The sequence below is a fragment of the Drosophila elegans genome, unplaced genomic scaffold, assembly GCF_018152505.1.
Source record: "Drosophila elegans isolate 14027-0461.03 unplaced genomic scaffold, ASM1815250v1 contig_183, whole genome shotgun sequence".
Classification (NCBI taxonomy): domain Eukaryota; kingdom Metazoa; phylum Arthropoda; class Insecta; order Diptera; family Drosophilidae; genus Drosophila; species Drosophila elegans.
The window spans coordinates 669,869-697,724 of record NW_024545550.1 but is presented as its reverse complement, the minus strand read 5'-3'; the positions used below and the strand labels follow the sequence as shown (position 1 = coordinate 697,724).

Here is a 27,856-nt window from a genome sequence, read left to right as displayed (position 1 = left end):
GTCTAACAAAAAAATGGCAAAGATAAGAACAATAATAACCACATTGAAATGGTAAAGCACTCATATAAAATACAGCAGTATAAATAAGTAATATCTCTATTACATTCACTTAATAAAGCAATAATAGCGATGCTTTTTACTTTGAGTTACGGGCAATTAGTCGGAAATGCTCGACTGTGTGGCACTTCATTTATAACTTGTAAATGTTGGAATTAATTAATTCAATGTTGTCCTAGCACCAAAATGCTAACTTTAAATGTTCTTATCCTAACACGTCAATGTATGTATGCGCAATTACACGAACACACACACACAGCCTTCACCTACACACGTTAACTTTGAACCACAGTCGTATCCTGTTAACTATATTTGCCAGATAACCGATAACCTATCTCTTTACTATAAAAACAACTATGTGATAAGTTATGTTTGTATTTGAGTGTTGACTGAGATATATTTTTTTCGCACCCCTCGGCTGCAGACGGGCGTCCTCCAGCTTTAAGCACAATACGTCCTTCGTGGCCCGGCTGCCCACCATCCGGCGGCACAAGAGCCAGACGATCCAAACTCCGGGCGGAGGCGACGGCGGCGGAGTGTCCAAGCCGCCGGGCTCGTCGAGGGCATCCACGCGGTACACCCGCACCATCCGGGACATCAATGCGTCCGTGGAGAACCTGGGTAAGTTGGTGGGCCATCGATCGGGCAGCTCCTTCCGATTTCCGTTTTTGTTCCCCATTTCCATTCCATTGCGAATTTCTGTTTGCACACAGCCCACATGCACAAACTACACACACATACACACAGCTTATGAGGGTATTGAAGTGCGTTTCGTGACCATAAGGCGGGTCTTAAAAATATGTCTGACTTGTTTTTCGCAAAATTATCTAACCTGAGGTTTCCTTTGCCATTCTTAAAAATGTTTTTCCATTCCATCTAGATTAACTAATGCCCTAAACAAAAAATTAAGTCTTCGAATCATAACAAAAGAAAAACGCTAATAAACTTAATATGGAGTTAATTAATTAACTAACTACAGTTGATAATGATTAGTAACTTTCTTTTTAAATTAACTTTATGTGAACTTTTTTTTTAATTTTTATTAAAAACATCAATAAAATTCTAAAATACTAAGCGACCTAATTTTATACATCTATTTCAAAAATCATTTGTAAAACTGGTTAATCTTGGTAACTAAACTGAAATAAAATCTAACTATGATGTTCCCAATATAGAATTTATATTTGTAATACTTGTATAGTAAAATAATTTAACATCTATATTTGTGCAGAAAAAAAATATTGCCTTAAAGTAACGAAACGCACTGTTCGGCTCAAGCATGTTGTTTTTTCCAACTTTATTGTTGAACAAATAATAACACAAGGCCAAGATTTCGTTTGCTATTTACACAGTTCCAAAAAAAATTCCAACAAGACAAATCGCACTTCGAAATAAAGAGGTGACTTGAAAATTAAACAAGTTAAATTAGAAGAGAAAGATGTTCAATTCTATTTTATTTCAAGGGAATTTGCTATTTTTAGTTTACTTTGTTATGCATGCAGCGTTCTGCAATAAATTTCATTTTAACTAATTGTCAATAAGCCAGCCATTAATGGAAAAATAAACCATTCTAGGCAGCTTCGATGTGATATTAATTGAAATATTGCAGTTCTATTGATGTCTTTGCAAGTCCATTACAAATTTTTTGGCATTGCCATTAATAAGCCATTCCATTCCTTTTTGGATTTAATTAAATACAGATTAAGTCATAGCTGTTATTTGCGAAAGATGACCTAATATTAAAATGATAAAACAATACTGGATATTGAGTAAATTATTTAATTTTAAAGTCAAGAAAATAACTATGAAGAAAGTTTAACAAATATTAGAACATTTGTTTTTTAATTGGCTTATAAATTTTAACAAAAAAAACATACTAATAAATTTAATAATAATATTAAATCTCTTAACCCAGAACATAATCTTAAGGCTCTACCATAAAAAACGTACACCAGAAATGCTTTTACTTACGAATTTCAAATATAGGGCATACAAAATTTAAGGCCAAAATGATGTTCCCAAAAAATAACCATAAGCCCATTAAAAGTGTCCATTAAATCCGAACTATTTCTTGAATTTACCAACAAACAAACTAGACAAACCTTAAAAACAACCATCTAATCACGAAAAGAAAATTACATTTTTGTTGTTGTTCCTAGAAGTTGGATGATTTGATTTCTCACTTGTGGCGCATTACTTTTGATTTGTTCTCGCAACTCGTTTCTCGTGTTGAATGTTCCAATATTGTACGACCCATATATAGAGTGTGTACCGTACCGTGTCTCTCGAATCGCAGATATATATTGGCAACCATCCGATTCCAGTTACAGTTACAGTTACAGAAACGCTGCTCCGATTCGCAATGAGTGGAGTTTTGATTGTCGAGTTTAACGTTTGATTTGATTTGAAATTTTGCAGAGGTAGTACAAAACGGCAAATCCATGAATCCAAGTTTCAGCGAAGATTCAGTTGCTGAAACCACTTGCTTAAAAAATATTAAAAATTCAGACGGTAAGTCTACAAGGTCCTCTCCCCCAGGTCCTACAATACGAAAATCCAAAAAAAAAAACAAAAAAGAAAGAAAAAGAAAAAAAAATAATTATTATATCACACTATATTGTATTTGAGTGTTGTGGTTGTGTCAATGTTGTGAATCCAATGCATCCCAGAGATAAGATTGATTGAACTTTGAATTGATGTTGTTTGTTGGTTGGTTGCCTAACACGACTACTCCCCCCCCTCCGTTCCAATGGGTCCTATAATCCAGAACTTAACTTAACCAAATCAATAGCCAGCCAGCCCGCATCGCTGGCCAACTGCAAGCTCAGTTCGAGTGCCGGCTCCCTCACCCAGTTTTCTGATCGGCATGGGGATCAGGATCGAGATCGGGATCAGGCTGAGGAGCAGGTCAAGGTTGGTGGTTCCAGGAGAAATCTCACCATTCCGGTGGTGCTCTACGGCTTTCTGCATGGCAACTTCTGGGGCTCAACGCTTTCGCTGCGCAGTCAAAGGGTGGCTCCGGCCAACGATCGTGATTTGGAAGCTGGCCGGGAGGAGGAGGAGGAGGAGGAGGAGGACGAGAAGTCCGCGAAGGACACTTGCCAGCGGAGCAACACCTTGCCGCTGCCCGTCCATCCGGTCAGTCCCAGCGGCAGTCCAAATCCCAGTCCGGGCAGTGGACGTACGGGTCGCTTTTTTGCGGCTGCATCGCAATTTCTGGAAACCGGATTCAACGTTACCACCATGTCCAACTCCACCTCCACCAATCCAGCTGGCGACGTGGCAAGTGCGTGCTAGCCAGTGAAACGCATCTCCCAAAAGTATCTCCTCCGCCTGCGCTAGGGTTGCATGCTGTCCACCAACCCAACACCCCACCACATCCACAATAGAGTATCCGTATCCCCCCATCGGTTGCCCCTTTGATTTGTAGATGTAGGTGATTTGGTTCCACACCACGACAATCCAACACCCCTGAAATCCACACCCCTCCATCACACAGCGACACCGCACACCACAACGCTTGCTTCAGTATCTCTGGGCTGGAGGATCCTTCGTTCCTCGCATTTACCAACTTACTAACTAACTAACTAACTAACTTACTACCCAACTAACTAAGCTCTCTATCTCTATATATAATATGTATATGTATTAATGATAATCCATGTGTATTTACTAATTGTTCCATATGTGTGTGTAACGGTACTTTTGTATGTGTTGTTGTATATTTGCGTTGACGTTGACTTGATTAACCATATCCAAACCAAAAAAAAAAAAAAAAAAAAAAAAAACGATCCAATAACCAACAAGCGAAGCTAGCAACCAAAACCTAACGCACAAGTCAATCTCTCTGATTCACAAATTGCCCGCAGATGAGGAGGACGAGCCGCGCTGCACGCAGCTAACCAATCGGCACAAGACCGCCATCAGGTTTATACGCAAGGTGAGGATCCACAGATACCCTGTACAATTGGGGATTCGATCGGTAACATAAACTTGTTGGTTGTGCTTGATTCTCCAACAGCTCAAGTACTTTGTGGCGCGACGAAAATTCAAGGAGGCCTTGAAGCCCTACGACGTCAAGGATGTTATGGAGCAATATGCGGCCGGTAAGTGTAAACGAAATGCCACAAAATGCCTTTTTCAACCTTTTCAAATTTTTAAAAATTATTTAAAATCTAAATTTTTTTAAATTTAAAAGTCTAAACTTGCAAAACATGCAAAGAAATTTTTTTGAAATTTTCTTGACTAAAATTCCACCCTAAATGAAAGTACAAAAACTTTTAGGTATATCTTTATGTTGAAGGTGTGCCTTTTTGTTTTTTTAACTAATGAAAATTAATGGTTAAATATATCCTATATATTAAATTTTTACAGTTGATTTCCAATATTATATGCTGTCAATTTCCAGTTGATTTAAGAAGTTTGTTTTAAGTGTTGATCTAAATTTGGGTACCCATATTTCAATAATTTATTTTTTCTATTTAAGGTCACGTTGACTTGTTGGGGCGCGTTAAAATGCTACATTTGCGGTGAGAAATCAACCAAAATAACGCCAAATTTTACCCATATTAACAAACTTAAAACCAATCCCCAGCTTGGATCAAATCCTGGGCAAACAAGGCTCCAAGGCCAAGGATGTGTATGCATCCAAAATAAGCTTAGCCTCCCGCGTGGTTAAAGTCGAGCGACAGGTGAGCTTAAGTTTTTTGGAAATAAAGTAATACAACTATGATACAATTATATAATCTATAATCCCAAATAGGTAGCCGATATCGAAGAGAAGCTGGACGTGCTGATCAAGGCGTACATGGAGGATCGTGATAGATTCCTGGCTCTTCCGCTGCCAGCCAAGCCCAAAATACATTCCATTAGTCCTAGCCACAAGCCCCTGCACCACGCCCACAACCTGGCGATGATCGATGTGTGGAAACGGACGGCGGCACTCAGTGTGCATCCGGAGCAGGTGACACCCTCCGAATCCCTGCTGGATTCCTCGATGGCCGATGGCTCCGAGCTGCGATCCCTGACGGCCACGCAAACGGCCACCACGACAACGGATGCGATTGCCACACAAACCCCGATGCCGCCGCACATGCAGCATACAGCGACCAACACAAAGGTGTTCCCAGTCTAAAACTATTTCTACTATAACTATCTAAAACTTAGAACTCGCATTTTCAGTCTTCCGTGCTTAACTCATATCAGCTTGGATCTGAGAAGCAGCAGCACAATGATGTTTTTATGACTGAATTAGAGAATAGAACCAAAAAACGTGTTACGTTAAGGTGCGTTTTTCTGGCCTTTTTAAAACATAGTTGTACGGATAAGTTAATAAGTGTATAAATTTACAATTTAATAGCCTACATAGATCCACATCGGAGCCGTATAGCAAGCAGGAGCAACGCATTAACATACCCGATGAGGGAGCCGAGTCCCTGGACAGCAGTGCAAAGCCAACGCCGCCAGATAGTTCAAGTAATTAAATTAATTTACTCTTGATTTAGGCAAACCAAATTAGGCTATTAGAAAAATATTTAAATTTAGGAAAAAAGTAAAATTTTAATAAAATCTTTAAATGTTTTAATTTGTCTTTTTTTTATGAGTTGGCTTTTTTTGATTGCCCTTATTTTGCTTTAGTTATAACTTGTAACCAATATGGTTGCTACACAGTTACTAAATATATAGTCTTTACTTATTTACCAAATTAAAGTAAATTTGTCTTTTTAAAATCCCTCCTTCAGTTATACTAATCGATGAGTACGAGGACTTCGAGGAGGAGGATCTAAACTGTGAGGGCGAAATGGATCATTTCCCCTCCTGGGAGATCGACAGTGATATTGGGGTGGATGTGGATGTGGACGCGGATGCGGATGCCGATGGCGACTGTGATGAGTCCACTGAGGACACGGCATTGCTGCAGTGTGCCACGCGCACCGCCATTGTTATAACACCAATTAGCCCAGTAAGTTAGAGAGCATATCTACTATTTCCTTGACAATGTCTTTTAATTAAAAACTAAACTTTCAATTGCAGGTAAGCTCCGCACACAATCTTCAGCAATTAAATGACCAAACTACAACGCTTAATAAATCAAATTTGCTTCCGCCAGACTCTGGCTAGTTAATTGCAATTGAAGTTAGCCTAAACGTAGCTATTACATTATCATTAGAACTATGTATTATAAACTATGGAATACATATTAATGTCATTTTTGGACATCATTTGTGTTCAAACCAATTGGTAGCAAACAATTAAAAATCAAATCAAATAAATCTGCTTTAGCAACAAATCTTACTTAAACAAAACGTGTCTGCCTCAATGCTTGTTGTCTTGATCTGGTTCCTCGTCGATAAATGCGTCCCCATCCTCGTCACCTTCCTCCAATCCCATGCCATCCTGATCTTCTCCATCATCTCCTTCTTCACCGTCTTCTATAAACTCAATATTATCCTCGTTGATACGAATGCAGCGCTTCTTGGATGTGGACGGGCCGTCGCTGACATATTCATCCTCTTCGACGAGATCCTCCTGTAGGAAGATGACTCCCTTGTGTACCTTTCGCACATGCACATTCAGCTGGGAACTGTTTACAAAGGTGCGCCCACAGCCGCCCTCAAAATAATCACGGCACATGTACTTCGACCCATGAGCCCGCTGCATGTGCGTACTCAAGCCCTGTCGACGTCCAAACCTCTTCTTGCACACCTTGCACTCAAAGGCGAAGCGCTTGTAATGCTGACCCAGGATGTGAACCGATAGGGACTTCTTATTCCTGGTGGTGAAGCTGCAATGCTCGCAGCTGTAAGACTGGCCATGGAGCTAACGAAAAAGGTTGGATAATTAGCCCAATTGATTGATGGAAAGGCAACAATATTCACCTTCTGATGCGCCTCCATTTCACTTCTGTGATAGAAACCTTTCTTACAGATGCTGCAGGAGTAGCGCTTCTTGTTCGAATGGACCACGTTTACATGAGTATCATAGTTCCGGCGATTTTTAACGATCTTGAAACATTGAGGGCACTCGATGGGCTCGTGCCAATAGGCATGGTGCTTGGCCAGTGCATCCTGGCTTTTGTACGACGCATTGCACAAGGGACACGACACGTTGTCTAGAAAGTGTTTTGATTAAACTAAGGAAGGATATGTTATACAGTTCCACACTCACCATTATTGTGGCTCCTGGCCACATGAACAGACAAGGACATCTTTGAGCGGCACTCCTTCGAACAGAACTGACAAATCCACTCTTGCGTGGTCTTGGACGACTTCTCCGCCTGCTTGCTCGAAGATTCGTGAGTGCGTCGCTTGTGTGTGTACAAGGAGTTCCAATTCGCATAGGCCTCCGAACAGTTCTGTAATGAAAGTGATACTTTTGATTTCCAATTTGTGTTGCCCAATTCGCAGCAATTCTCACCTCCTGATCGCACATATAAAATACACAAATCTCAAGCTTGCGATGCGTCGAATCCGAGCGCAGTTGCTGATAGTTGCGCAGGTGATGGCGATACAGTTTCATGTGCGGAAAGTCCTTGCCGCAGGGCTGGCACCAGTACAATCCGTCCCTATGAACTCCCGACTCTCGATGGGCTTGCAGATGGGCCTTTTCCTTGAAGTACGAGGAGCAGTACTCGCAGACGTAGGCATCACGCAGTAGTTCCATGTATATCTTAGTGCCAAAACAGGCTGACTTCAGCGAGTCCACATGGGCAAGTAGTGTTTCGCGACTGTCGCTCACCAGGCCACATTTGCCGCACACGTGCACGTCCCGCTCGATGATCAGATGCTTCTTCATGTGAATATTGTAGGTGGCTTCGGTGGCGAACTCGCGTGAGCAGAGCTCACAGCTTACCACGCTGCCATGCCTGGCTCTCTGGAAATATAGAACCCAATTAGTTATTAGATCTAAATTTCAATGTCAAAGAGCATCTTACCAAATGGCCATTTAATCGCCCCCGGGACTCAAAGTTAGCCATGCACTCGCCGCAGGAATAGGTTGTGCTGCTCACATTGGCATGCGACTTGTTGTGCTCCATGAAAACGGCAGGATCCCGGAAAGTGCGGTCGCAACTAAAAGAAATAACAGCTTTAAATGGGTATAACCATAGAGAAATGCAGGGCGCTTACAGGTCGCAGAATAAGGTGCCCACAGGCTCATGGGCGTAATTCAAATGCTGGAACAGCTCATCAATATTGGTGCTGGCAAAGTCGCAGACGAAGCAAGCGCGAGGTCTATGTTTCTCCAAATGGAATTGGTTGTGGAAACTGAAACTGTTAGGGAAATTATGTTGTGGGTATTAGCATAAACAAAGTTATGTCGACTTACCGCTTCCAGGATGGAAACTCCAGGGAGCACATCTCACAAAACGAGCGGACACCGCGTTTCTTTTTAATGACATGGGCACACGAGTGCTTGTTGTACTGCAAAATGTTGGAGAAAGTCATTTTACATTCCGGGCAGCTGCCATAAATTGGAATCCTAAATAACAAAAGCTATGGTTAGTATGGGTAAGAAAGGTTTTGAAGAGTTGCATTAGTTACTCAGCCACGGGAGCATGCAACAGAACCAAATGCATGGCCAGGAACTGGCGACCCTTCAGCTCCTTGTTGCAGCCTTCAATGGGACACTGGTAGACATCTCTCCGCGTTCTGTGGGCCTTAACAATGTGACTGAAAAGACTCTCGAATGTGGGACACTTCAAAGAGCAGTGCTTGCACACTGTACACCACTCAAATGTCAGCTTCTCAAAGCTGGTCTTAACCACCGTGGCCAAGTACTCCGAAATGTCATTTATTTCATCCTCTGAAAGGCAGATTTTTGTCTTATATATGAGTTTTGAATTTGCAGATGTAAAACCCACTTTCTTTGATATCAACAAAGTTGAAGAGAACCACATTGCTGGCCTCGCCCTCGTCGATCTCGCCATCGCTTTGGCTTTCCTCGGCTTGAACTACTAATCTGGATGGACGAACCGCCGGCTTAACCTTGACATCTTCCAAGTCTGGATCAAGAATATCTGAAAATACGCATTTTGATTTTGTAGCTTTGGTTGTAGGTGATGAACCAACCTTCATGCTCGTAGATGTATACATCCTCCTCGTCCAGAACAGGCTCAGCCTCGGATTCGTGGTTCAGCAGAACCATTTCGGCTGTGGTTTCCGATTCTTCGGCGATGTGGATAACTTCACTGACCACCTCCTCAGCAACTGTTTCGTCTTCGTCGAGTATGTTTTGTATCAGGACACTTATCTGCTCCTGGTCAGCATCTTTGGGAGCCGGCACTGCTTCAATATTCAGCGGAGAAGTTGCCTGGGGAGGATCCTTGGCTCGGGACGGCGGCTGGGGCGCTGGAATTCCTTTGTTGATCCGGGCACTTGGTTCCCGGATGGGAGTAATGGGCACAGGGCGCAGGACCTTTGCGAGAGGCTTTGGGGGCGTTGGGTGCTTCGCAGGCTTCGCAGCTGGTGGCGGTGCCTCGACCTTGGTGATGATGATAGGCTCCTCCTGCTTGGGCAGCACCTCAGCCTGCAGCTCCTCGTCCTTGGCTGCATTTGCATCCCTTTCCCGCTGCAATTCATCGATGTCGAACAGGCGGATGAGATTGTTGACGCACACCTCGCACAGGAGTTGCTTTTTCTGGGGATCGGGTGCCACATCAATCTGATAGTGCTTGGCCAGCAGCGATTGGAGACCCAGCTCGATTCCGAACTCATCGAATATCTCCTGGTACTGGTATTTCGTACTGAATACGGAGCAATGCAGACAGCTATCGTTTTTCGCGTTTTCCGACATCTTAATCTTTGTCCGTCAGCGAATTTCAGGCGTTAGGACATTTTTAGGTGGTTTTTGCACTTTGTTTTGGTTCCCGCCGCGAGTCTGGTATTTATTTTCTCGCTGCCAGAGTGACCATATACCACAATTTTTAAAATGTAACCGTTATAAAAGTAAAACCAAACCAAACCAAAAGAAACACTTTATGAATTAAGTACTCCGTAAAAAAGTTAATTTATTTGAAAAGCTATAATAATAAATAAAAAAAAAAATAACACACATTATTTAAACTGTCAAAGAAACCCTAAGAGATGGATTAATATCTAGTTTTAACATGTGGTGCAAAGACTTTATTTTAGTTGTATAGCAAATAAAGTGATATTTTTAAGACAAACACAATAATATTTATTAAATTGAAATTTCTAGTTGTCGTGTAGGGTATTTCAATATCTTGTTGCACTTCGCAAATCGCAAATCGACCCAATGACGTAAGTCCTCAATCTGTATATCCCCAGTGTTGCTACTCCGCTGTAAGAAGATAAAACAAGAGTGTAAAACTGAAAGTCCTAGTCTTATATGGCAAAAACTACCTAAGTACATGGGTGCTATCCGCTTTTTACAGATTGAAATCTAGCTGTTGACCCGCTTGAGCAGAGCGAAATAGCTGTAGGAGCAGTTTACAATCTGGAAAAATACGTCTCAAATAAATATACTACATAGATAAGGATATTTCGGATGGCCTACAGAACCGAAGGCCTCCAAGCTGAAAATAAAGGTGGGATTCAAGGTGCGCAGGAGTATCGGTGAGTTGAAGCGCTGCATCATGAGCAGGACAATCCGCCGGTTCGACCTGTTCCATCCTGTCCACTGGGAGCTGTAGATGCTGTGACACAATCTGGAGCTTTGGACAGTCACCTCGTTGGAGGCGTAGCAAACGATGAAGATCTGCCAGAGCATCACCAGTTGGTAGATGCAGGTCTTGGCCATGAAGATGGCATCGCCATTGGCAATCGACATGGTGGACATGTCATACAGATTTGATATCAGCACGAGCACTGAGCACATGACTTGCACGGATCCTGGTACTCTTATGAACAATTCCACCAGATCCTTGAATTGCACAATGTGGTTGTAGTAGGCGGCACATTCGCGCAACTCCTTGGCAATCCTATCATTGTCCCGAGGTCCAACCACAGGGCCCAACTTCTCCAATCTGAGGACCAACATCTGGAGCTGCGCCTTCAAAAAGCAGAGCAGTGAGAAGGCCACCGAATCGTAGGTAATATTGAGGACACAAGTTGACAGAAGACACATGGAGTGATAGAGGTACTGCAGCCAATAGCAGATCATTCCCTGGATGTTGCACACCTCGAACATGGCCAGTGGTAGCTCCTCATAGTTGTCGAAACAGGGAACCAGGAGGATCAACGAGGCCGTTACAATGCATATGATGCCATAGAAGTTCCTCATGTGGACGACCGTCACTCTGGCCGATTCCAAAATCCGCCTTTCCTGTTCACTTTTAACGGCCAACTTTGAGGACAGCATCATCTCGACGAGACCAGCGAGTTTTTCGCTCTGCACCTTCAGGTGCAATAGCTTAGCCATGCAGGATATCTCGGTGGCGAACATGAAGAACACTTTCATGATCTCCCGCACTTCGGAAATGCTGGTTATCAGCGCCAAGGCAAAGAGCAGCAGCATGATGCAAAGGATGACCAGGATGAAGACAAACCGAAGGTAATGAAAGCGGCGCTGTTGGTCCGTGGCCCAAGTGGGAAGCCTCCAGACTCCGAGGATCTCAAAGTACCACACCTGGTACTTGTAGAAGTCCTTCGTTTCCACTTGATCCTGATACATGCTGACGATTTTTACTTTGACCATAAAATCCCTTGCGGAAACGCTTTTATAGGCCACTAACTCACCCGGCTAATAAGGCTAATTATGGAAATTGGCTACAGTGCGCAAAATAATTGAACTAAGAGAACAACCCACCGAGCTGAAAAGCATTAAATCAAAGCCCAGGCTGGGATTTAGGGTCCTTATCCGCAGAGTGGAGTGCAGGCGTTGCATGAAGAGCAGCACAATCCTCCGGTTGGGGCGACTCCAGTCCACCCAAGAGGTCTTGTAAAGCTCATGGGGCAGCTCCAAGCTGCGCTGGGTGACCTCACTGTTGAAAGAGTAATCAGCAATCTGCAGTAAACTTCTAAGATGTCCTCACGCACCCGGCAAAGTAGCACAATATGAAGATCTGACTCAGCATGCATGCCTGATAGGTGATATACTTAAAGAGCGCCAACTTCTGATCGGATAACTACATTTATAATTGAACAACACACAAATTAGATTAACTTAAATATAATTGTAATATATTTTTTTTTATAAACCTTAGTTGTAGAGAAGGAAAGCCAAATGCAAATCCCTAATAGAAACTGCAGGTCGACATTTAGAAAGAAAAGTTCTTATCAATGCAATTTTAATTATAAATAGCTAAAACTTTTAGGAACGCCTCTTAAGAAAAGACTCTAACGCTTAAGCAATCATAGTTTCAAGGAAAAATAATTTTAAATTAAATTAAATTTACTGAAGCTAGAGCTAGAGCATTAAATATAAGTTTCCTACAAATTAAGACGCTATAAATGACAGTTATTAAAAAAAGAAAATCTTTGAATTTTAATTTAAAGAGTTTCAGATCCGCAATCCAATCGAACCATCAAACAAAACAAAAGTATTATGTATTATTTGTATATGGACAACTTGTTAAATTGGGTATAAATATTTCAAATAATTTTGGATGCAATTGGTATTAGCCCTTGAAGCTTATCTATGTTTGTTTGTTTGGAAGTTCAGACAAAATGTTGTATTTTTTATTTATATCTTGAAGTATTGAAAAAGCTTTGTAAATTTAATATTAAATTATGTTGGTTTTGTCACTTGATCCTTTATCTTATATTGTCTTCTTAATATAACTTTAAATTGGGATGATCTTTTTCGATAATAAGTGATAACAAGATGGAAAACGAGATTTACATAGAGGACTTATATAAATTTGGATATCTATTATAATAATTACAGATATCTTCCATTATGTGTACTCACCAAAGCTATAGCATAAAAATTGGCAGTCAAAACCAATACCGAGCAGAAAATCTGCACCGAAATCGGTTTGCAAAGAAGTCGTTCGATAATTTGGGTCAACTCCACGATGGTCATGTGATAGCGGATGTTTTGCTTCAGTTGCTGTTCAACGGAGAATAAACCAGAACTATGAGGCTGACCCATCTTGTCCAGCCTCACCACCAGAATGTCCAGCTGGCACTTAATGAAGATGAACAGCGAGGAGCAAAGGGAATCGAAGCCTATGTTGGTGATGCAGGAGACGGACAAGGCGAGGCACTGGTAGCAGTACAGGAACCAGTAGCCAGGTGAGCCAGGATTCTCGCCAAAGGGATTGTACGTGCCCAATGGCAGGTGGGACCAGTCCAGAACGAATTGGGGTATAAGAACCATGGACAAGGCGGCCAGGGACAGAGTGCCATAGAAATCCCTAAGCTTCCGACTGCTGTCACTGGCGCCCGCAAAGATCACCTCCTCGTCGGCGCCCTTTGGCCGGAAATCGTCGTCGTCCAACCGCTGGAAGAGCTCCTCCAGCGCCACATTGTTGGCCTTAATGCTGAGCAGTTTGGTCGTATGTCCCACACTGGTGGCCAGCACAAAGATGGCCCTGACAACCTCCGACATGTCAGTCAGATTGGCCACCACGTGCATCACCAGCAGCAGATCGAAGAGCAGTACCCAGAAGCAGATCACATGCACATAGTTCACCTGGTGGCAGATTCTCCGCCAGTGTTCATCCTGTGGCCACAGCGAGAAGATGTTCAACAAGGACTTCTGGCCCTGGTAAAAGATTTCCGCACTTTTCCTCATTTCTTCTTGACGTTTTTCTTTGAACTTGAGTACAATTGTTTTGTGCCGAGTGTTTATATGGCTCCTCCGAGGGCATTTAAAAAGTCGTTAGGCGGTTCCAATTGTTCGCTAATCGTACTGGTGTGTCTTTCACTAAGCAATAATTATCATACTTAAGACAATTAAAAAAAAAATGTTTCTCTTAATAAATTAATATGTGTTATACGATGTTTAGTTGCGATCTAACATAATATTTTTCCCATAAATATTTCGTATTTTATCCAAAAAACATCTTCATGATTTAAGTATTCTTATCTCACACAACACATTTTGATAATATTTTTCTATCGACAAATATGGTTTTGATGTACATCCCAGAAAATTCAACTAGGTAAAGTTTTACTTAAAATTTTATTAAACCCTTTTTTTGCCGTGGAACTGATTTTCGCATTTTCCCTTTGTGTGCGTCTGTTAAATAAAAATACTAAATAATTCAGCCTGCGATTATTACGCAGGACAATTTGGTCATAGTCCTCGGATGAAATATGCACAAATGCTTCAATTTTCAGAGTGGGAACTGCCTGGGATCGCAACAGAAGGTGAATCCTTCATCAGGGTTATTCGGGAGACCCAGGGGGCAATTAACCGGATGACAAACTTCCAGACATTGTGGCCTCTCCCGCGAGAAGGTATTGTTGTAGGTGAGAAAGACGTACAGCCCATTACCACTGGCATCCCGCACCACTTTGTAGGTCCACTCGGGCACTGGGATCTTGGAGTCGGAGAGGAATGCCGGCTTAATGGTTCCCCTGGCATCTGGTAAATTCAGAATGCCAATTCCGCCGGTCTTGATGCGATAATAACTCGACTGCGGGATCTGACTACGCACCCACCTCTCGATTTTCTCCCAGTTACCATCGTTAATCGACTTAAATTGCGGCACCACATTCAGATAGCGAAAGGTACTACCCATCTGGTCCACGAACAGGAAGTCCGCTGAGGCCACCAGGTGACCTCGATTGATCACCAAGGAGTTGGCACTTCGCAAGTAGGACTGCTCATCGCCATAAATGCATTTGAAAGCGAAGTATATGTTGGACTTCATATAGGCAGCGGCCTCCTTTGGACTGAACATCTCATCGGTCACAAATTCGACGAACGGTCTCCTGGGAACTATGAGGGATTAGGCATGGATTATTATCTGTAGTTTAAGGGTTATACTTTCGCACACGGAAGATAACTCTCCTCAATTTCAGTTAATATTCGCTGATTAAAAGAATGGAATGGATGGTAAAAACAAATACCTGGCTACTGAACTCAAAATGTTGTTCCATATTAACAGCATAACTTAATATTAAAATATTTTATATAACGTGGAAAGTATTAGATTTAAGTTATTTATAATTGTATTATATATATATTAATAAATTTTTTTAATTTAAATGAAATTTTCAGATGTTAAAATCAATTTTAAAAAGTTCAAATGAGAAATTTGAATTTTTTTGTATATTTCTATATTAAAAATAACTTAATACCTTAATAGATAAAATTCAAAGCGAATCATTTTTAAATTTAGTAAGAAATACTTGGAAAATTTAGGGACTATTAGCGGTTTAGAAAGCTACATATAATGGTGTGTAAAAGTATACAATAATATATTTAAAATGTAGTAGTCCGTTGGATTTTTATCGAAAGACGTTAATTTTTAGTTCATAAGTTTAAAAAAAACTCATAGTTTGTTCATAACTCAGGCAGAGTGTTAAAGGGTTGACTATAAGTTAAGCAGAGTTAAAGATATACTCACAGAAAGTCTTGAAATAGACATCGCTCTGGGAGTACAAAACCCTACCCTGGGCGGCATTAAAGCAGGTTCGATATAGTTCTAGATTCTTTCCGTCTATCGTATAACCCACGGCATACAAGGTTCCCGGGCAATCGCCATCCCGGATCCGGGTGGTCATCGGTTGCATTGGATTGCCGCATCTCATGGGCAGCGGAACTGAAAACTGACCGCTGTCCTGGCATTGAGTTTCCACCATGTCCGAGGGATTGCAGTACATGAGCAGAGTGACGCCGGTTGGAACGATTTCCCTGCGCTGCAACTGTAGTGATCCACTGGCATCGCGATAGGTGAAAATCCTGTTTGATCCCTCCACCATATGCTGTGCTATTCTACAATCGCTTTGCACTTGCAAAGCTGCCACATTGACACAATTAATAATAAAGGGTTATAACTTACCAGAAATTTGATAGACTCACCTAAAGAGCACAGCAAAGTTAGGTAGATGGATATGTAGATCTGATTGCCAGCCATCGGATCTAGAACTCCTATTTACTTTTAAATTTTGAATATATGCCAAAATAAGAATTGAACTAAATGAGATTTTACATCAAACTAAATTTTGGGGAACTCCCCAAAATCACAAATTAAATTTGTATCTATCAATTTTAGTTGTCTATGATTTCGATAACCACATTATAGAGTCATCAACCCTCCGAAAAATGATATAAACTTATTATATACTAAACCCATGGAATTAACACACATATAGACCTTTTTTTGACAGTCCACTTGTGGATAACACTTTATTGCTTCTATCACATACAAAAGTTGTTGTTTGGTTGCTAGTTGAACTCTGCTTCGAAACAATTGCTCAATTCTTGTATTCGTGGTACTGTACTTGAAGATAATAATCATTATTGTAACTTTATGTTGCTTTTTTTTTGGGTTTTTTTTCTTTCTACTTCAAATAATTGATATTGGTTGGGTTCTACAAACAAATATATAATCGTTATATAAGTGATAAGCATACGCCATAGAAATAGACGAAAATTAAAAGTAGAAAAAAGAACGAATCGAAATGCGATTGCAATAAAGAGAATTAAATGTGCATATGTGGTCATATAAGGTAGGTTATTTAAAATACATATATAATAAACAAAACTTAAAGTGAGGACTGAAAACGAAATCTTAAATATTTTGCACTATTTCTTTAACGAAGATTTTGGGGATTTTAGGGAACAGGGGTTTTCGGGTTGCTTGCTTTATACTTGTTCAAAATTGCTGCGCGAAATCTCATACAAATTGAAGCATATATAGAAAACGATTTCAATATGCCATCGAACAGCGTGTAAATGCTATAAACTATACTTGGTTGCTCGAATGGTGTCTACAGTGGGACTACAGTGGGACTACGTAGCCGTAAGATCTTTCAATTGTTGTCCTGCTTGTTGATCAGCTTGAGGATGACCTTGCCGGCCTGCACCTCCAGGGCATAGAGGCTGCCGTCCTTGATCTCGTTGTTGAGCACCTCGTCGGTGACGGTGACAAGGATGCCCGACGGCCCCGATATGTACACGCAGCTCTTGTTGGCATCGTTGAAGATATTGGAGCCGCTGCCCGAGTACTTGGACTGCATGCCCCAGTTGTTGAACAGGGCGGCAGCGGCAGCAGCAGCGGCGGCCGATCCTCCGGCCCCATTCTCCTGGGCACTGGCCTTGGCCATGAACTCGTAGAAGCCGGGCATCTTGAACAGCTTCTGCTGCAGCTCCTTGGCCGTGCACGACAGCAAGTAGATGGCATTGTAGCTGCAGCCATTTAAACTGGCATACAACGTCAGCCTCGGAGCAATGGTCCTGCAAGAAGGCATAAGTTTATCAAATAGAGTATGTTCGTATTTTCCATAATTGAATTTGCAAACTTACTTGGCGCGCAATATGTTGAACATGCGGATGCCATCGGCCAGGCCGCAGATTTGAATTAAATCCTCCTTGGACATGCTATAAATAAATAAACGAATATAAATAAATCAAAATAAAAACAATTTATATGCATATAAGCTCATAAAAACCCCATTGAGACCATAGAGTAATAGCTAGTAACAAGTCAAGCATCTAAAGCGACTCATTTAGTAATCAAAAGAGTTTATGGTTAAGTTTGATGTTCCTTATCAATTGGCTGTGTATTCATGTTATCCTGTAGTCATTCCCCATTTGTTTCGCTATCTTTTAGATGTCAGTCAATAAGATTACCCAACTGCTGGCTAACTGATTGAAACTTTGTACTAAATTGCCTTGGAAAAATGAAATGGTAATCAAAAACACTCAAGCACTCTTAGTTTGCCAGACAAATGGTTCTTATTGACAAATTGTCTGGCAATTGGATCAACAATTCAGTTATTATGTAAGAGGTTTTGCGTTGTAACTGTTATCAAATAAAGTATGTCAAACAATGGTTATCACTAAACTTTCTTGATTAGACAATAAACTTTTGTGTTTTCGAGTTTTTAACAAAATGCAACGCTAAAAAGCAGGTTGGGACCTAATATTTCTAATAATATATAGATTATACAATAGTTTATATAGGTATTATTCTAAGTCAATCGTATAGTTAATTTTGTGCTGCACTACTTACCGCATGATATCCGCTCCCGAGAAGTGGGCGAACGTCGAAAGATAGGTTGTGAGGCGATGATTGGTCAGCCACTGCGTCACTTGCGAGGGCGTCGATTCCGGCATTATGTTCTGGCTCTGATATGGGCAGTAAGGGGTGGATTAGTTTGATAGTTTTTGGGGTGCAGTGGGGCAATGACACCTACATAGTCGTCCATGTCGGCGGGCACATGCTGCGGTGAGACCATGCTGGTGGCTTCCATCAGCTTGAGGGTGGGCGAATTGGTCGACGTCACCGAGTTGATGGCAATGGGGCTGCTGCTGGTAGCCGGAGATGCTGCACTTGGGGCAAACGGAAGCATCCCATCATACTTGGGTATGTGCACCGGCGAATTTGGCCAGAGTTTCATACTGCAAAGGGATGAGAGAACAGAATGGGATTAATACGCATAAAGTCTGACTGATGGCTCATCCTACAAATCCAGTAGAGCTCGTTCTGTATCTGGCGTTGGCAGGAGCGACGATCCTTCAGATGCAAGCGCATGTTCGCGAATGCGCGGGACTCCTCGATCGCGAAATTCGCATTTTGAACTTCCCATCCTGTCCCGCAGCCCGGAGAATCTGGTTTGCTCTTTGTTGGCGAACCACTCGCCTTGTTTACAAGCCACCCGATACGCCCTGTTGCGGCTGATTGGCTTGGCAAACCCGTTTCGAGTCTATTTTATTTTATATGGCTGCCTTTCTATCGGGGAACTTTTCCAGACTTTCGTCTTTCACCCCATCCCCCGAAATACCACAGTCACTTCCGGTTTTTTGAATGGATAGTTTGGGCCATAGGATAGCTTTTCAGCCTGTGATCGATATAATCGATCCTAACAAAACAAGACCTTATACAATCCTCATATCATTTGCCATTATTATCTATAGTGCTCGGCCTGCAAACAAACAAAATCATTGAGCAGAAACGAATACCGAAAACCGGTTAAAAGCAACTTTAAACTAAAAATAGCTTTGGGGCAGACGCAAAAACAACAAAGACCACGGCGCAAAATGCTCTTAGCTGATCTCTTAGCGCCCAATGATCCTTCAATGGCTCTCTCCAGATCTCGCCACAACTCTCCCCTCTCTCTCTCTCTTTGTATCTCTTTCTCCCGATTCTCCCTATTCTCCCAAACTCTCGCCAATCGAGGGGTATTCTCAGGCAGATGCAGAGAATACTCGCTCTCAATTCGATTGATCTTTATGATTTGGTGATCATGCAAATGACAAACTAAATGATTTCCCCTGGCACTCGTTGTAGGAAAATTCCACTGGAAAGTGCGTTTCGCAATTGTAGGGCAATGACAGATGGCTTATACTATATTTGGTAAAACGTATCTCTTTGTAGTCATTTTGGTATCAAACCAAGAAAAACATTTGATGTTACCACAAAATCGAAAGCTTATTAAATTCGAATGTTTGTTTACACTCAAAAAACATAAATAAACATAATGTTTTTGATGTTTTTATTTAAACAATTTCATTTTTTATCTCAAAGTAAAACTTTACTGGTAGCACTCGAATATAAATGTCTAAAAACTTAAAGATTTAAGGTGTTGTATATATAGTTATAGTCTTATGTTTGTTTATCAACGTTATCCATGATTTTACATACTCCGAAACTATTTGTTATAGTCCACAACATATATAATCCTAGCCACTACTAGACTCATTATTTTTTCCACAAAGAAATCAACCGAGAACCTACTTAAAAACAAAACCAAAATCTATAAATGAATTTGATTGGCATTGAAAAATAACTGAATGCCAAAATCCTATTGACGTTATAAAATATGTGCTTTTATTTGGCCTAGCAAGATTAACTAACGAAAATATGTATGAAAGTCCTTTATAAGCAAATCATACATTGGCCTAAGTGACATTAAATGCAGTCCTAACACGCCACCTTATGGCTCTGAGCCGCACTGTACGGGCTGAAAGGGGAACAAGTATATACGTGATACGTAATATGCACTTGATCTTAACTGGAAGTTATGTAAATGGTTGGGACTGCAGTCGCTGGGTCCGTAAATCAAAAAGTTCAGGCCGTAGCTGTCACATAAATAAGACTTGTGGCAAAATTGGCGAGCTCAATTGGAAGATTGCGGGACAGCGCAGCGAAATAAATTGTAGCTTAATTCTGGAGCAGAAGCTATGCCAGCTGGAGAGATTCACGCTCCCCCACTATGTCTCTGTTATACAGTTATACTGTTATACTCACTATTCCGGACTGTAGCAACCAGTGGTGGTGGTAGGCATCACCAGATCCAGGGATATATCGTTCATGATGGTGCACTCGTAGCTGGGCTGGAACTTATCCTGTTCCGACTGCGGACGCTTCTGGATCTTCTCGCGATCCTGCTTGTGCTTGCGATCGGCTCCCTTTAGCTTGAAGACCTGTAAGAAGTTGGGATTTAGTATACGTTTTCCGTGTGCTTAAGATGGGAAAATATAAATATTGGCGGACATTTCTCCTGAGCGGACAATTCTCTTAAGCGGACAATTTGTCCATACTAATTTATACTGTTTATAGAACAGAATTATTAGAATTATTATAAGTTACAAACAAAATTGTAATATAAAAATATATTACCATTCAATCTCTTTTTGGATTGTCTGGAATAACTGTTGGTCAGAGATATCAATACCCCTTTTAGGTTATTTTAATTGGCACAAGCTATAAATGTTTATGGAACTTGCTTTTCTTACTTTTCTCTGCCTGCTGGGTAAAAATTTATCTCGGTAACCGGACAAAAAAAAGTCTCTTTTAAGCGGACATATGTATATTTCTGTTAACGGACAAGTTAATGCACTTTGACTGGAGGAGCATCCACACTTACCTTGATCTGGCAGGCAGCTGCGTGGACCGCCTGTTTGCCGTTGTTGTTGCCGCCGCCGCCGCCGCCATTGGCCATTGGAGACCTTTCCGGAGATGCTGGGGCAGTGGAACCACTGTTGCCGCTACCGCTGCTGTTGCCACCGGCGCTACCGCTACCGCTATTGCTACCGCCAGTGCTGTTGTTGCTGCCGCTCGAGCCGCCCGAGTTGGTACTGTTCGTGTTTTCTATATAGGTTTCAATCTGCAGTCGGAAGGGCACTCCCTTCTCGCCGCCGTGCTTCTTTGGAGTAAATTCGGTTGAAATGCAGTTGACCTTGATGTAGACGCCGACCTCCTTCAGCGGATCCCAGAAGATCTCGACGGTGTTCAGTGAGCCGGAGCTCAGTGGCTGCGACACGTGGCACAGGCCGTACGAGAGCGGTACGTCCACCTCAATGATGCGTTCGCCTGGGCGGGATTGCTGCCATTGCTGCATCTGCTCGCGCTCCATGAACTGGAGGCGGCGCTCGTGGAAGCAGATCTTGATCACGCTCTGCAAAGAGGGAAGTGCGAAGGGAGGGCGATGTAGTTGTGAGTTGTGGTTGTGGCAAGAAGTGAAGTCAATCGGAAAGTTTTTTTTTCGCACACGCAGATTTCACATGTACATAGCGGAGGGGATGATTTCTGCCTCCCAGTCACATCTCTCAAGTCGACCGGCTTAATTGGAGCTTATTAAAATCAATTGAGCCCCCCCCAGATACACACATTCGGTCACACAACACAGACTCGCCGACCAAGTCTCTCACTCGACGGTCAAATAATTCACCGCATCACATGACTCTCCGCCTCAATTGGAGGCTGCGGACAGGGACTTTGGACTCACCTTCAGTATCTTATCCCTGTAGAGGGACAGGTCGCCGATCTTCTTCAGCTTGATCTCGTAGCTCTGGCCCTGGTTGAGATACGTCAGGGTCTCCTCGTTGTTCTTGGTGGCAATCGAAGTGGCCGCTGCCAAAATGTACTGAAATCTGAAATGGCAAGGAAGTGATTATAATCTTTTAGCTTAAATTCCCATCAGTCGCATTTGCTTTTCAAATCTACTTCCTTTGTTTTATACGCTATTATCCTTTCTGATGCTTTGAAATCTTTATTAGTATTTGCCTATTCTTAAGTATGTGGTTTGTAATAAACTTTTATATAGAGAAAATCACTGGATATTAAAGTTTTAATTGCTTTAACTACTTTAAAAAAGAGACCTTTCTAAGGTCAGATAAACGTTTACAAAGTTTTTTTAACTAAACCCAAAAAAAAATGGTTATATTGTTACATGAATTTTAAACTATTGGATATGAAAAATTTCTCAATAATATGAGTATTAAATTTTTACCACAAAAGTACCAAAATAAAAAAAAAACATCGGTATAGAAATGCTAAAATATTTAGAATTGAATGAATACTTATAATTTAATACTGACAGTAGATTAGTTACAAGACAAAATTATTAAAACTAAACTGTAGACTATATGTTATGTGACCCAAACTCTTAACCAGCCTATGAAATCTCTTCAAGAAGAACAAAACTACTTTATGACACTCACTTGTGATCCTCGGAGTGGGTAGCTCCATTGGCCGAAACGATCTCGATCTTTGCCGGATCCAAAACGCTTAGCTGCTGCTGCTGCTGGAGTTTGCCCTTCTCGTTCAACTCATACTCAGTGTTGGCCAATGGCGAACCCTGCGGTGAGCCACATCCGCAGACGAGGCCAGAGTTCACATCATGTTTGCCGTTTCCGACCGAACCCGATCCGGTAGCCGACTCCTGGCCGGAATTGGCATGCGGCGGTGAGTTCTGGGAATCGTCCAGCTTGGCAACGGCCACGGACGGCGATCGTGCTGCATTTTCCAGGGAAATCTTGGGACTCGGCTTGATGTGCTCCGTCTGCGGCTCCTGCTTCAGGGTGGTCAGTGTGGGCGAGAACGACAGGAAGTTCTCACTGAAGGCGGAGGAGGGTAAACGTAAATTGGATCAGATTTAATTTAGGTTTGCATTCGGAGGGCCTCTGGTCTTACTTGTTCAAGTACGAGTTGCTGTTAAACTCGGCATTCAAATCGAAGCCAATATCATCGCTCCAGCTGCTGCGACCTGCGAATTTGAAGAATACCATAAGCTACATTTCAACCCATATCTGGCACGTTTGAGATTTCTTTTAAATTCGAACTGTTATCACAGAGTGACGCACTCAAAAACCATCGACGACCTTAAACCGTTGACGTCAAACTTGTGTCTTGGCCAAAATAAATTCTGCGACATTTTGTAAGGCCAATTTATAATTAAATGATAAACACGTAACTATAATTTTTGTATAGCTTCAGCTAGTGCTTTTCTACTGGTCCCCATTACAATGTAATTATGTCTATTTATGGAACACAGCGTGTAATTCGGGATGTTCTAATGAGGCATTTTAAGGTATATTTATATTTTTGTTAAAATGAAATTGATTCTTACAAAACCATGGTGGCTAAAATAAGAACAGCAGATACAAAAGCACGTTTTTCCATGCGTCGATCTGGCGATAAGTTATTTTAAGTTCTATAACTTCATGTTTCTTTTCCTAGATTAAGCTTTTAGAAAATAAAATCAATTTCTTATGGATGAACAGCTAAAGTTTTGATGATATTCACTTTATAAGTTAAGAAAAATTTGTCCAAAACAGAACCACAAATTTGCACACCATTACTTTCAATTGTTTTTACAAAATTCCTTCAAAAATGAATGTGGCCTTTAATGAATACATGTTTGTAATGCCTCGTTAATTGATTTAATCTGCCTACAGATAGAATTTGGGCTTGTGTGGGTTCCATCGGACAATACATATCTCGATCACAATTGATTCAGAGTTATCCAAGAACGAATGACGCACATCGCATTGCCGCTGCTCACTCATTTCACATTCGCGATAGTGTCACAGACAATTGTTTGATTAAAAGTATCTGTAAATGTGGACATTGGGGCATCAAATAGAATGGATGCTCCCGCTTAGTTCCCTTGACAAATGGCAAGGGGAAATGGCTTCCATATCATCTTTATAGCCTTCGCTTATATAAACGGCCAATGTGGGAAAAATGCCTGACAAAGGGAAAGGCCATTGGGACCGCCGCAATGATCTAAGATCGGTTGTTGCCTGCTCTATAATCGTGGAGTTCTGAAAAAAGCCAGCCTAATAGCGGATTGTTGGACGACAAAACGCTAGCATTTAGTCTTATCTGCGCCGAGTGCCACCAATGCGGATGATAAGCCATCAGCGAGAGGGGCAGAGCTTTAGATTGGACTCCAAATTATATGGTCGGGTCCCCACACACACCACACACACCACACACACCTACTGCCTACCCGAAACGGTTTGTTCCGAAGTGTATCAGTGGGCCAGTGTCATGTCGCGACCACTCGTTTCGATGTAATTAGTCCGAAGGCCCTGCGTGATTTTCGGTGCAATCGCAAGGGCATATCTACAAAGTGCAAAAGGGTTCCGTCGGCTAGGGGTTTGTTCGGGCCATTGGAAAAGTACTGAGAGAAGATTTATTTCTTTACTGGCAATCTATTATTAAAGCTCCATTGATTAACACAAGTCGAGGTGCTAAGTTAATTACTGTTTTATGGCAAGTTTGAACCATCGCAGGCTGTTAATTTCATTACTGCCACCGAACTTCGATATTAAAACCCATCGCATGCTAATGATTTTATGAAACTATTTAAAGACTGTGCCTCTCAGAATGCAACTCCGCCTGCACCAGGTTTGCCCAACTACTTGAAACACCTCGAGTTTAACCTTTTGTCGAGCTCAAACCTTAATTGTGATCTCACGCATATGTCGCATTACTCCATGTCTGATAGACACAGACTAATTAGCGATCATATTCCTCTGTTTATACGCCACTTAGCACCTGCCAACAGAAAGACTCACGTTTGTCTTACAAACTTACGATCGAATTAGTCGATAGATCGATCTCGTACATCTGTCTGGGCATTCCAATATGTATTCATACTTATACAGGGACGTATAATCAAAGAGGAGCAACTCGGAAACGGGTTCTTTTCAGCTGCAACCACAGGAAGAAGTCCCAAGTCCGATCGAGGCTTTTTTAATTCTTGCTTTCATCAATTGTGGGTCACCGTTCATTTTATGCAAATCACCAAGCAAGACAATTCAATGAACAATATAATTTGTATCGTACTTGTGTTGTTTTAATCATCTTTAGAATGAGAGTGTGACATTATTAGACCCCTTAATTATTTTTTGATATCATCAAAGAATATTCGATTTTAATTTAGTCGCTGGACCTGTTTTCAGTTGCTTTATAAATTATCAAGGCAACATTTCCAAGCTTCTGGGCTTTACTTTTGATTTACAGCGATTGAATCAAGTCGATTTCAAACTTATTGACCTCGTATACTTTTTAAACTTACAACCTTTGAAGAAGTAACGTAAAAAATTTAAAATATTCAAAACGAGAACATACATTTGTTGCTCGTCTTTAAGCGATAAGAATAAAGAATTTTTTAGGGGACTTTATTTGAAGATGAGTCAGTAAAAGTTGTTTGACTTGGGGAATTCCGAAACATAAACTGCATGAAAGTTTAGGAACACAACTATAGTGGTCTGCTACTGATTAATAATCATAACATGAGTCAAAATACTAGAAGTGGGAGAATGTAAAGTGCTCACGATCAACTGATATTTCCATTAGCTAAAAAACCACTATCATTTCATATCATATGACCGCAACTGTATGTATATAAAGTGCCAAGTTCTGATTAGGTCTAACTTAGTGTACATTTTAGTAGAGAACACTGGATTTCCTCATTAATTTATGCGATTATAAACCATAGTGATAGTTAATAGTGATGAAGATCTTACCCGAGTGCTTCTCGCGCTTGTGCTTGTCCTTCTCCTGATTAGCCACTTTGCTGGGCAGCTCGCCGCTCTGCGATGCTGTGGGTGAGTTCTCACTTTGGCCAATGTCCAAAGAGTCCCAATCCATTCGTCTTTTGCGTGAGCCGCTGTTCAGGTAAATGGTCTGTACGTCGATGATCTGCGGTCCCGGCGAGTCCTTCGACTGGGCGTCTACGACAATCGTAATTTGTTCGATTAGCGAGCTGGTCTCTGTGTCGAAGGTGATGACGAGATAATGAGATGATAATGATGGATATAATGAGGTGAGCTGACTGATCTGGGTGAACTGATTGCGGCAGCCTTACCTGTCCACGATTCCTCAGAGTTTGGCGGCGAGTCAACAAAGTTGATCACTTGCTCATAGTCCGATCCAATATGCTGGTGGTGATAGCCGCTTATGAAGTGGCGGTTTTGGATCTGGAAAACCGAAACGGAGAGGATTTTAGTTTGAATCAATGATAGAACCGAATCAGAGCCAGAGCCAGAGCCAAGCTACAAAGCGTGTCTAGCCGCCAACGAGGCTATGCCCTCTCAGCATTATCTCGATTAAGTCCAGCTGGAATACTATATATGTAGGTTCGAACCTTGCTGATAAGGCGGCTAACAATCTCGCCCATGCTCTCCCAATCCCTCTTTTTTTCCCTGCATCGAGAGAGAGTGGGTGAAAACACCCAACGACTTATGTTTTCTTTGTCGATGCCGAGCCGATGAGGACTCGAATGCTTTCGAAAGATAAGTTCGAAACACGCTGCGATGTGTGTAAACAAAACGGAAAATGGCTCAGCTTGAAGAGCTGGGCAAAGAAGACCCAGATCATGCGGATATATATAAACGGACATCCAAAAATAAAGAAACAAAAAATACGAATATCGACTGGGCGAGTGAGACCGACTGTTGACGTAACATTTGCAACTATTTATTAAGCGCAGTTCTGTTGTTTTTCCCTCCATCTGTCCACCACAACTTTGTTATATGATACACCCCGCCATATAGTATAATTAGCAATTGAACTATATATTTATATTTGCCTCAAGGCAAATAGATTTTGCTAGCGAATCTTGAGTAGGTTTCTTCATTTACTTGTAAAAAAAAACATTAACAGTGGGTTTTCTGTTTAAAGAAGCAAACTAACGATGGTGTGAAAAACAGTTGAATAAACATTTAGTGCTAAAAGTAGTCTGAACACTTTCAAATAGGTTTAAATGAAAATATTTTGTAACTTGAACTTCCTTTGTGGCAGATACATATGATCAAAACATCTTCTATTACAATTACAACCTAAACCTATTTAAGCCTGGAAAAAGAAATGCGTTGGTGACTTGACCTTTAAACTCACCTGATTTAGATTTTCACTTACACTGTTATTAGTGTTGGTGTTGTTGGTGTTCTGGGTATTACTGTTGTTGTTGATATTATTACTCTGATATTGATTGCGATTTATATTGTTATTGAATTCCATTTGGTCGAATTCGTTGAAAAGGTTCAAATCGAACTTCGTTGGAAGGGTGCGTTGTTGGTGTTGATGTTGTTGTTGTTGAAACTGTTCCGCTTGTTGATGTTGTTGAATGTGATGTTGGGGGTGGTGGCTCAAATGTTGTTGTTGTTGTTGTTGTTGATGATGAGAATATTGTGGATCAAATATGCTTTGTAAATCCAACAGACCGGAGTTTTGAGAAAGAAACGAAAGCGCCATTCGGTAAGTGAGTTAACGGCGTTGGAATCGCGTTCTGTTCTCTTTTAGTCCTTGATTTTTTGTTTGTTGTTGTTTTATATTATAGCCGCCTGAATGATTGGATTCCCCCGAAATACGAAATACCGCTTCCGACCGGAGTCCTTTCGCCAGCAATTTTGTTCAAGTTTTTTGGTGCAACGCGAAATGCAACAAAAGTGTTGGATTGATGGTAATAGTAATATTCGAAGT

The 27,856-nt window shown here is 41.4% G+C and overlaps 6 protein-coding genes across 19 annotated transcripts in view; 1 reads left to right on the top strand and 5 right to left on the bottom strand.

The window, feature by feature from the left end:
- Nucleotides 1-6,346, top strand: part of LOC108147045 (potassium voltage-gated channel subfamily KQT member 1) — a 40,769-nt gene extending 34,423 nt beyond the window's left edge. For 3 of the 10 annotated variants that reach the window (XM_041707625.1, XM_041707620.1, XM_041707621.1), the window contains 11 exons: nt 482-678; nt 2,476-2,568; nt 3,870-3,997; nt 4,079-4,163; nt 4,544-4,586; nt 4,652-4,748; nt 4,820-5,176; nt 5,239-5,342; nt 5,417-5,532; nt 5,799-6,019; nt 6,091-6,346. In XM_041707625.1, the coding sequence (XP_041563559.1) occupies nt 482-678; nt 2,476-2,568; nt 3,870-3,997; nt 4,079-4,163; nt 4,544-4,586; nt 4,652-4,748; nt 4,820-5,176; nt 5,239-5,342; nt 5,417-5,532; nt 5,799-6,019; nt 6,091-6,177 (1,528 nt within the window). In that variant the 3' untranslated portion in view covers nt 6,178-6,346. Of the gene's footprint in view, nt 1-481; nt 679-2,475; nt 2,569-2,848; nt 3,344-3,869; nt 3,998-4,078; nt 4,164-4,543; nt 4,587-4,651; nt 4,749-4,819; nt 5,177-5,238; nt 5,343-5,416; nt 5,533-5,798; nt 6,020-6,090 lie in introns of all 10 variants that reach the window. The other 7 variants (XM_041707624.1, XM_041707622.1, XM_041707626.1 and 4 more) reach the window with 4 other exon arrangements.
- On the bottom strand, nt 6,044-9,872 carry LOC108147042 (zinc finger protein 585A). 2 transcript variants are annotated; one of them, XM_017273315.2, is made up of 10 exons: nt 9,126-9,872; nt 8,918-9,073; nt 8,598-8,859; nt 8,383-8,535; nt 8,184-8,327; nt 7,991-8,126; nt 7,474-7,929; nt 7,225-7,411; nt 6,936-7,168; nt 6,044-6,876 (listed from the first exon to the last, which is right to left on the bottom strand). In XM_017273315.2, exons 1-10 carry the CDS (start codon nt 9,847-9,849, stop codon nt 6,373-6,375), a joined length of 2,955 nt encoding a protein of 984 aa, XP_017128804.1. In that variant the 5' UTR covers nt 9,850-9,872; the 3' UTR covers nt 6,044-6,372. The 2 variants fall into 2 exon arrangements, with proteins under 2 accessions (XP_017128804.1, XP_017128805.1); XM_017273316.2 differs by having other exon boundaries at nt 8,918-9,064.
- Nucleotides 9,873-10,267: 395 nt separating this feature from the next.
- Nucleotides 10,268-11,688, bottom strand: LOC108147031 (odorant receptor 46a-like). The gene is made up of 3 exons (XM_017273288.2): nt 10,573-11,688; nt 10,419-10,512; nt 10,268-10,356 (listed from the first exon to the last, which is right to left on the bottom strand). Exons 1-2 carry the CDS (start codon nt 11,686-11,688, stop codon nt 10,459-10,461), a joined length of 1,170 nt encoding a protein of 389 aa, XP_017128777.1. The 3' UTR covers nt 10,268-10,356; nt 10,419-10,458.
- A 78-nt stretch (nt 11,689-11,766) lies between these two features.
- Nucleotides 11,767-13,755, bottom strand: LOC108147030 (odorant receptor 46a-like). The gene is made up of 3 exons (XM_017273287.1): nt 12,928-13,755; nt 12,054-12,142; nt 11,767-11,998 (listed from the first exon to the last, which is right to left on the bottom strand). Exons 1-3 carry the CDS (start codon nt 13,753-13,755, stop codon nt 11,767-11,769), a joined length of 1,149 nt encoding a protein of 382 aa, XP_017128776.1.
- A 390-nt stretch (nt 13,756-14,145) lies between these two features.
- On the bottom strand, nt 14,146-16,204 carry LOC108147052. The gene is made up of 3 exons (XM_017273336.2): nt 15,994-16,204; nt 15,539-15,931; nt 14,146-14,907 (listed from the first exon to the last, which is right to left on the bottom strand). Exons 1-3 carry the CDS (start codon nt 16,046-16,048, stop codon nt 14,300-14,302), a joined length of 1,056 nt encoding a protein of 351 aa, XP_017128825.1. The 5' UTR covers nt 16,049-16,204; the 3' UTR covers nt 14,146-14,299.
- An 85-nt stretch (nt 16,205-16,289) lies between these two features.
- LOC108147051 (upstream-binding protein 1) lies at nt 16,290-27,628 on the bottom strand. 4 transcript variants are annotated; one of them, XM_017273335.2, is made up of 14 exons: nt 27,272-27,628; nt 26,241-26,352; nt 25,900-26,145; nt 23,054-23,126; nt 22,582-22,977; nt 21,867-22,011; nt 21,006-21,536; nt 20,387-20,562; nt 18,768-18,773; nt 18,604-18,726; nt 18,333-18,537; nt 18,149-18,264; nt 17,440-17,514; nt 16,290-17,370 (listed from the first exon to the last, which is right to left on the bottom strand). In XM_017273335.2, the coding sequence occupies exons 1-14, from the start codon at nt 27,626-27,628 to the stop codon at nt 16,947-16,949; spliced, it is 2,985 nt and encodes a 994-aa protein (XP_017128824.1). In that variant the 3' UTR covers nt 16,290-16,946. The 4 variants fall into 4 exon arrangements, with proteins under 4 accessions (XP_017128824.1, XP_017128821.1, XP_017128823.1 ...); XM_017273332.2 differs by lacking the exons at nt 18,604-18,726; nt 18,768-18,773; XM_017273334.2 differs by lacking the exons at nt 18,604-18,726; nt 18,768-18,773 and having other exon boundaries at nt 25,900-26,106.
- Nucleotides 27,629-27,856: the final 228 nt, after the last annotated feature.

Coding starts and splice junctions, on each gene's coding strand:
- LOC108147030 (XM_017273287.1), bottom strand. CDS start 13,755: ATGAGGAAAAGTGCGGAAATCTTTTACCAGGGCCAGAAGTCCTTGTTG. Junction 12,143..12,927: donor ATTTTTATGCTATAGCTTTG/GTGAGTACACAT, acceptor TTATAAATGTAG/TTATCCGATCAGAAGTTGGC. Junction 11,999..12,053: donor ATATTGTGCTACTTTGCCGG/GTGCGTGAGGAC, acceptor CTCTTTCAACAG/TGAGGTCACCCAGCGCAGCT.
- LOC108147052 (XM_017273336.2), bottom strand. CDS start 16,048: ATGGCTGGCAATCAGATCTACATATCCATCTACCTAACTTTGCTGTGC. Junction 15,932..15,993: donor AACTTTGCTGTGCTCTTTAG/GTGAGTCTATCA, acceptor TCAATGTGGCAG/CTTTGCAAGTGCAAAGCGAT. Junction 14,908..15,538: donor TGTCTATTTCAAGACTTTCT/GTGAGTATATCT, acceptor AATCCCTCATAG/TTCCCAGGAGACCGTTCGTC.
- LOC108147042 (XM_017273315.2), bottom strand. CDS start 9,849: ATGTCGGAAAACGCGAAAAACGATAGCTGTCTGCATTGCTCCGTATTC. Junction 9,074..9,125: donor ATACATCTACGAGCATGAAG/GTTGGTTCATCA, acceptor GCGTATTTTCAG/ATATTCTTGATCCAGACTTG. Junction 8,536..8,597: donor TTGCATGCTCCCGTGGCTGA/GTAACTAATGCA, acceptor TTTGTTATTTAG/GATTCCAATTTATGGCAGCT.
- LOC108147051 (XM_017273335.2), bottom strand. CDS start 27,628: ATGGCGCTTTCGTTTCTTTCTCAAAACTCCGGTCTGTTGGATTTACAA. Junction 26,353..27,271: donor TAAGTGAAAATCTAAATCAG/GTGAGTTTAAAG, acceptor TCGGTTTTCCAG/ATCCAAAACCGCCACTTCAT. Junction 23,127..25,899: donor CAAGCGCGAGAAGCACTCGG/GTAAGATCTTCA, acceptor TCAAATTCGCAG/GTCGCAGCAGCTGGAGCGAT.
- LOC108147031 (XM_017273288.2), bottom strand. CDS start 11,688: ATGTATCAGGATCAAGTGGAAACGAAGGACTTCTACAAGTACCAGGTG. Junction 10,513..10,572: donor GCTTGGAGGCCTTCGGTTCT/GTAGGCCATCCG, acceptor GTATTTTTCCAG/ATTGTAAACTGCTCCTACAG.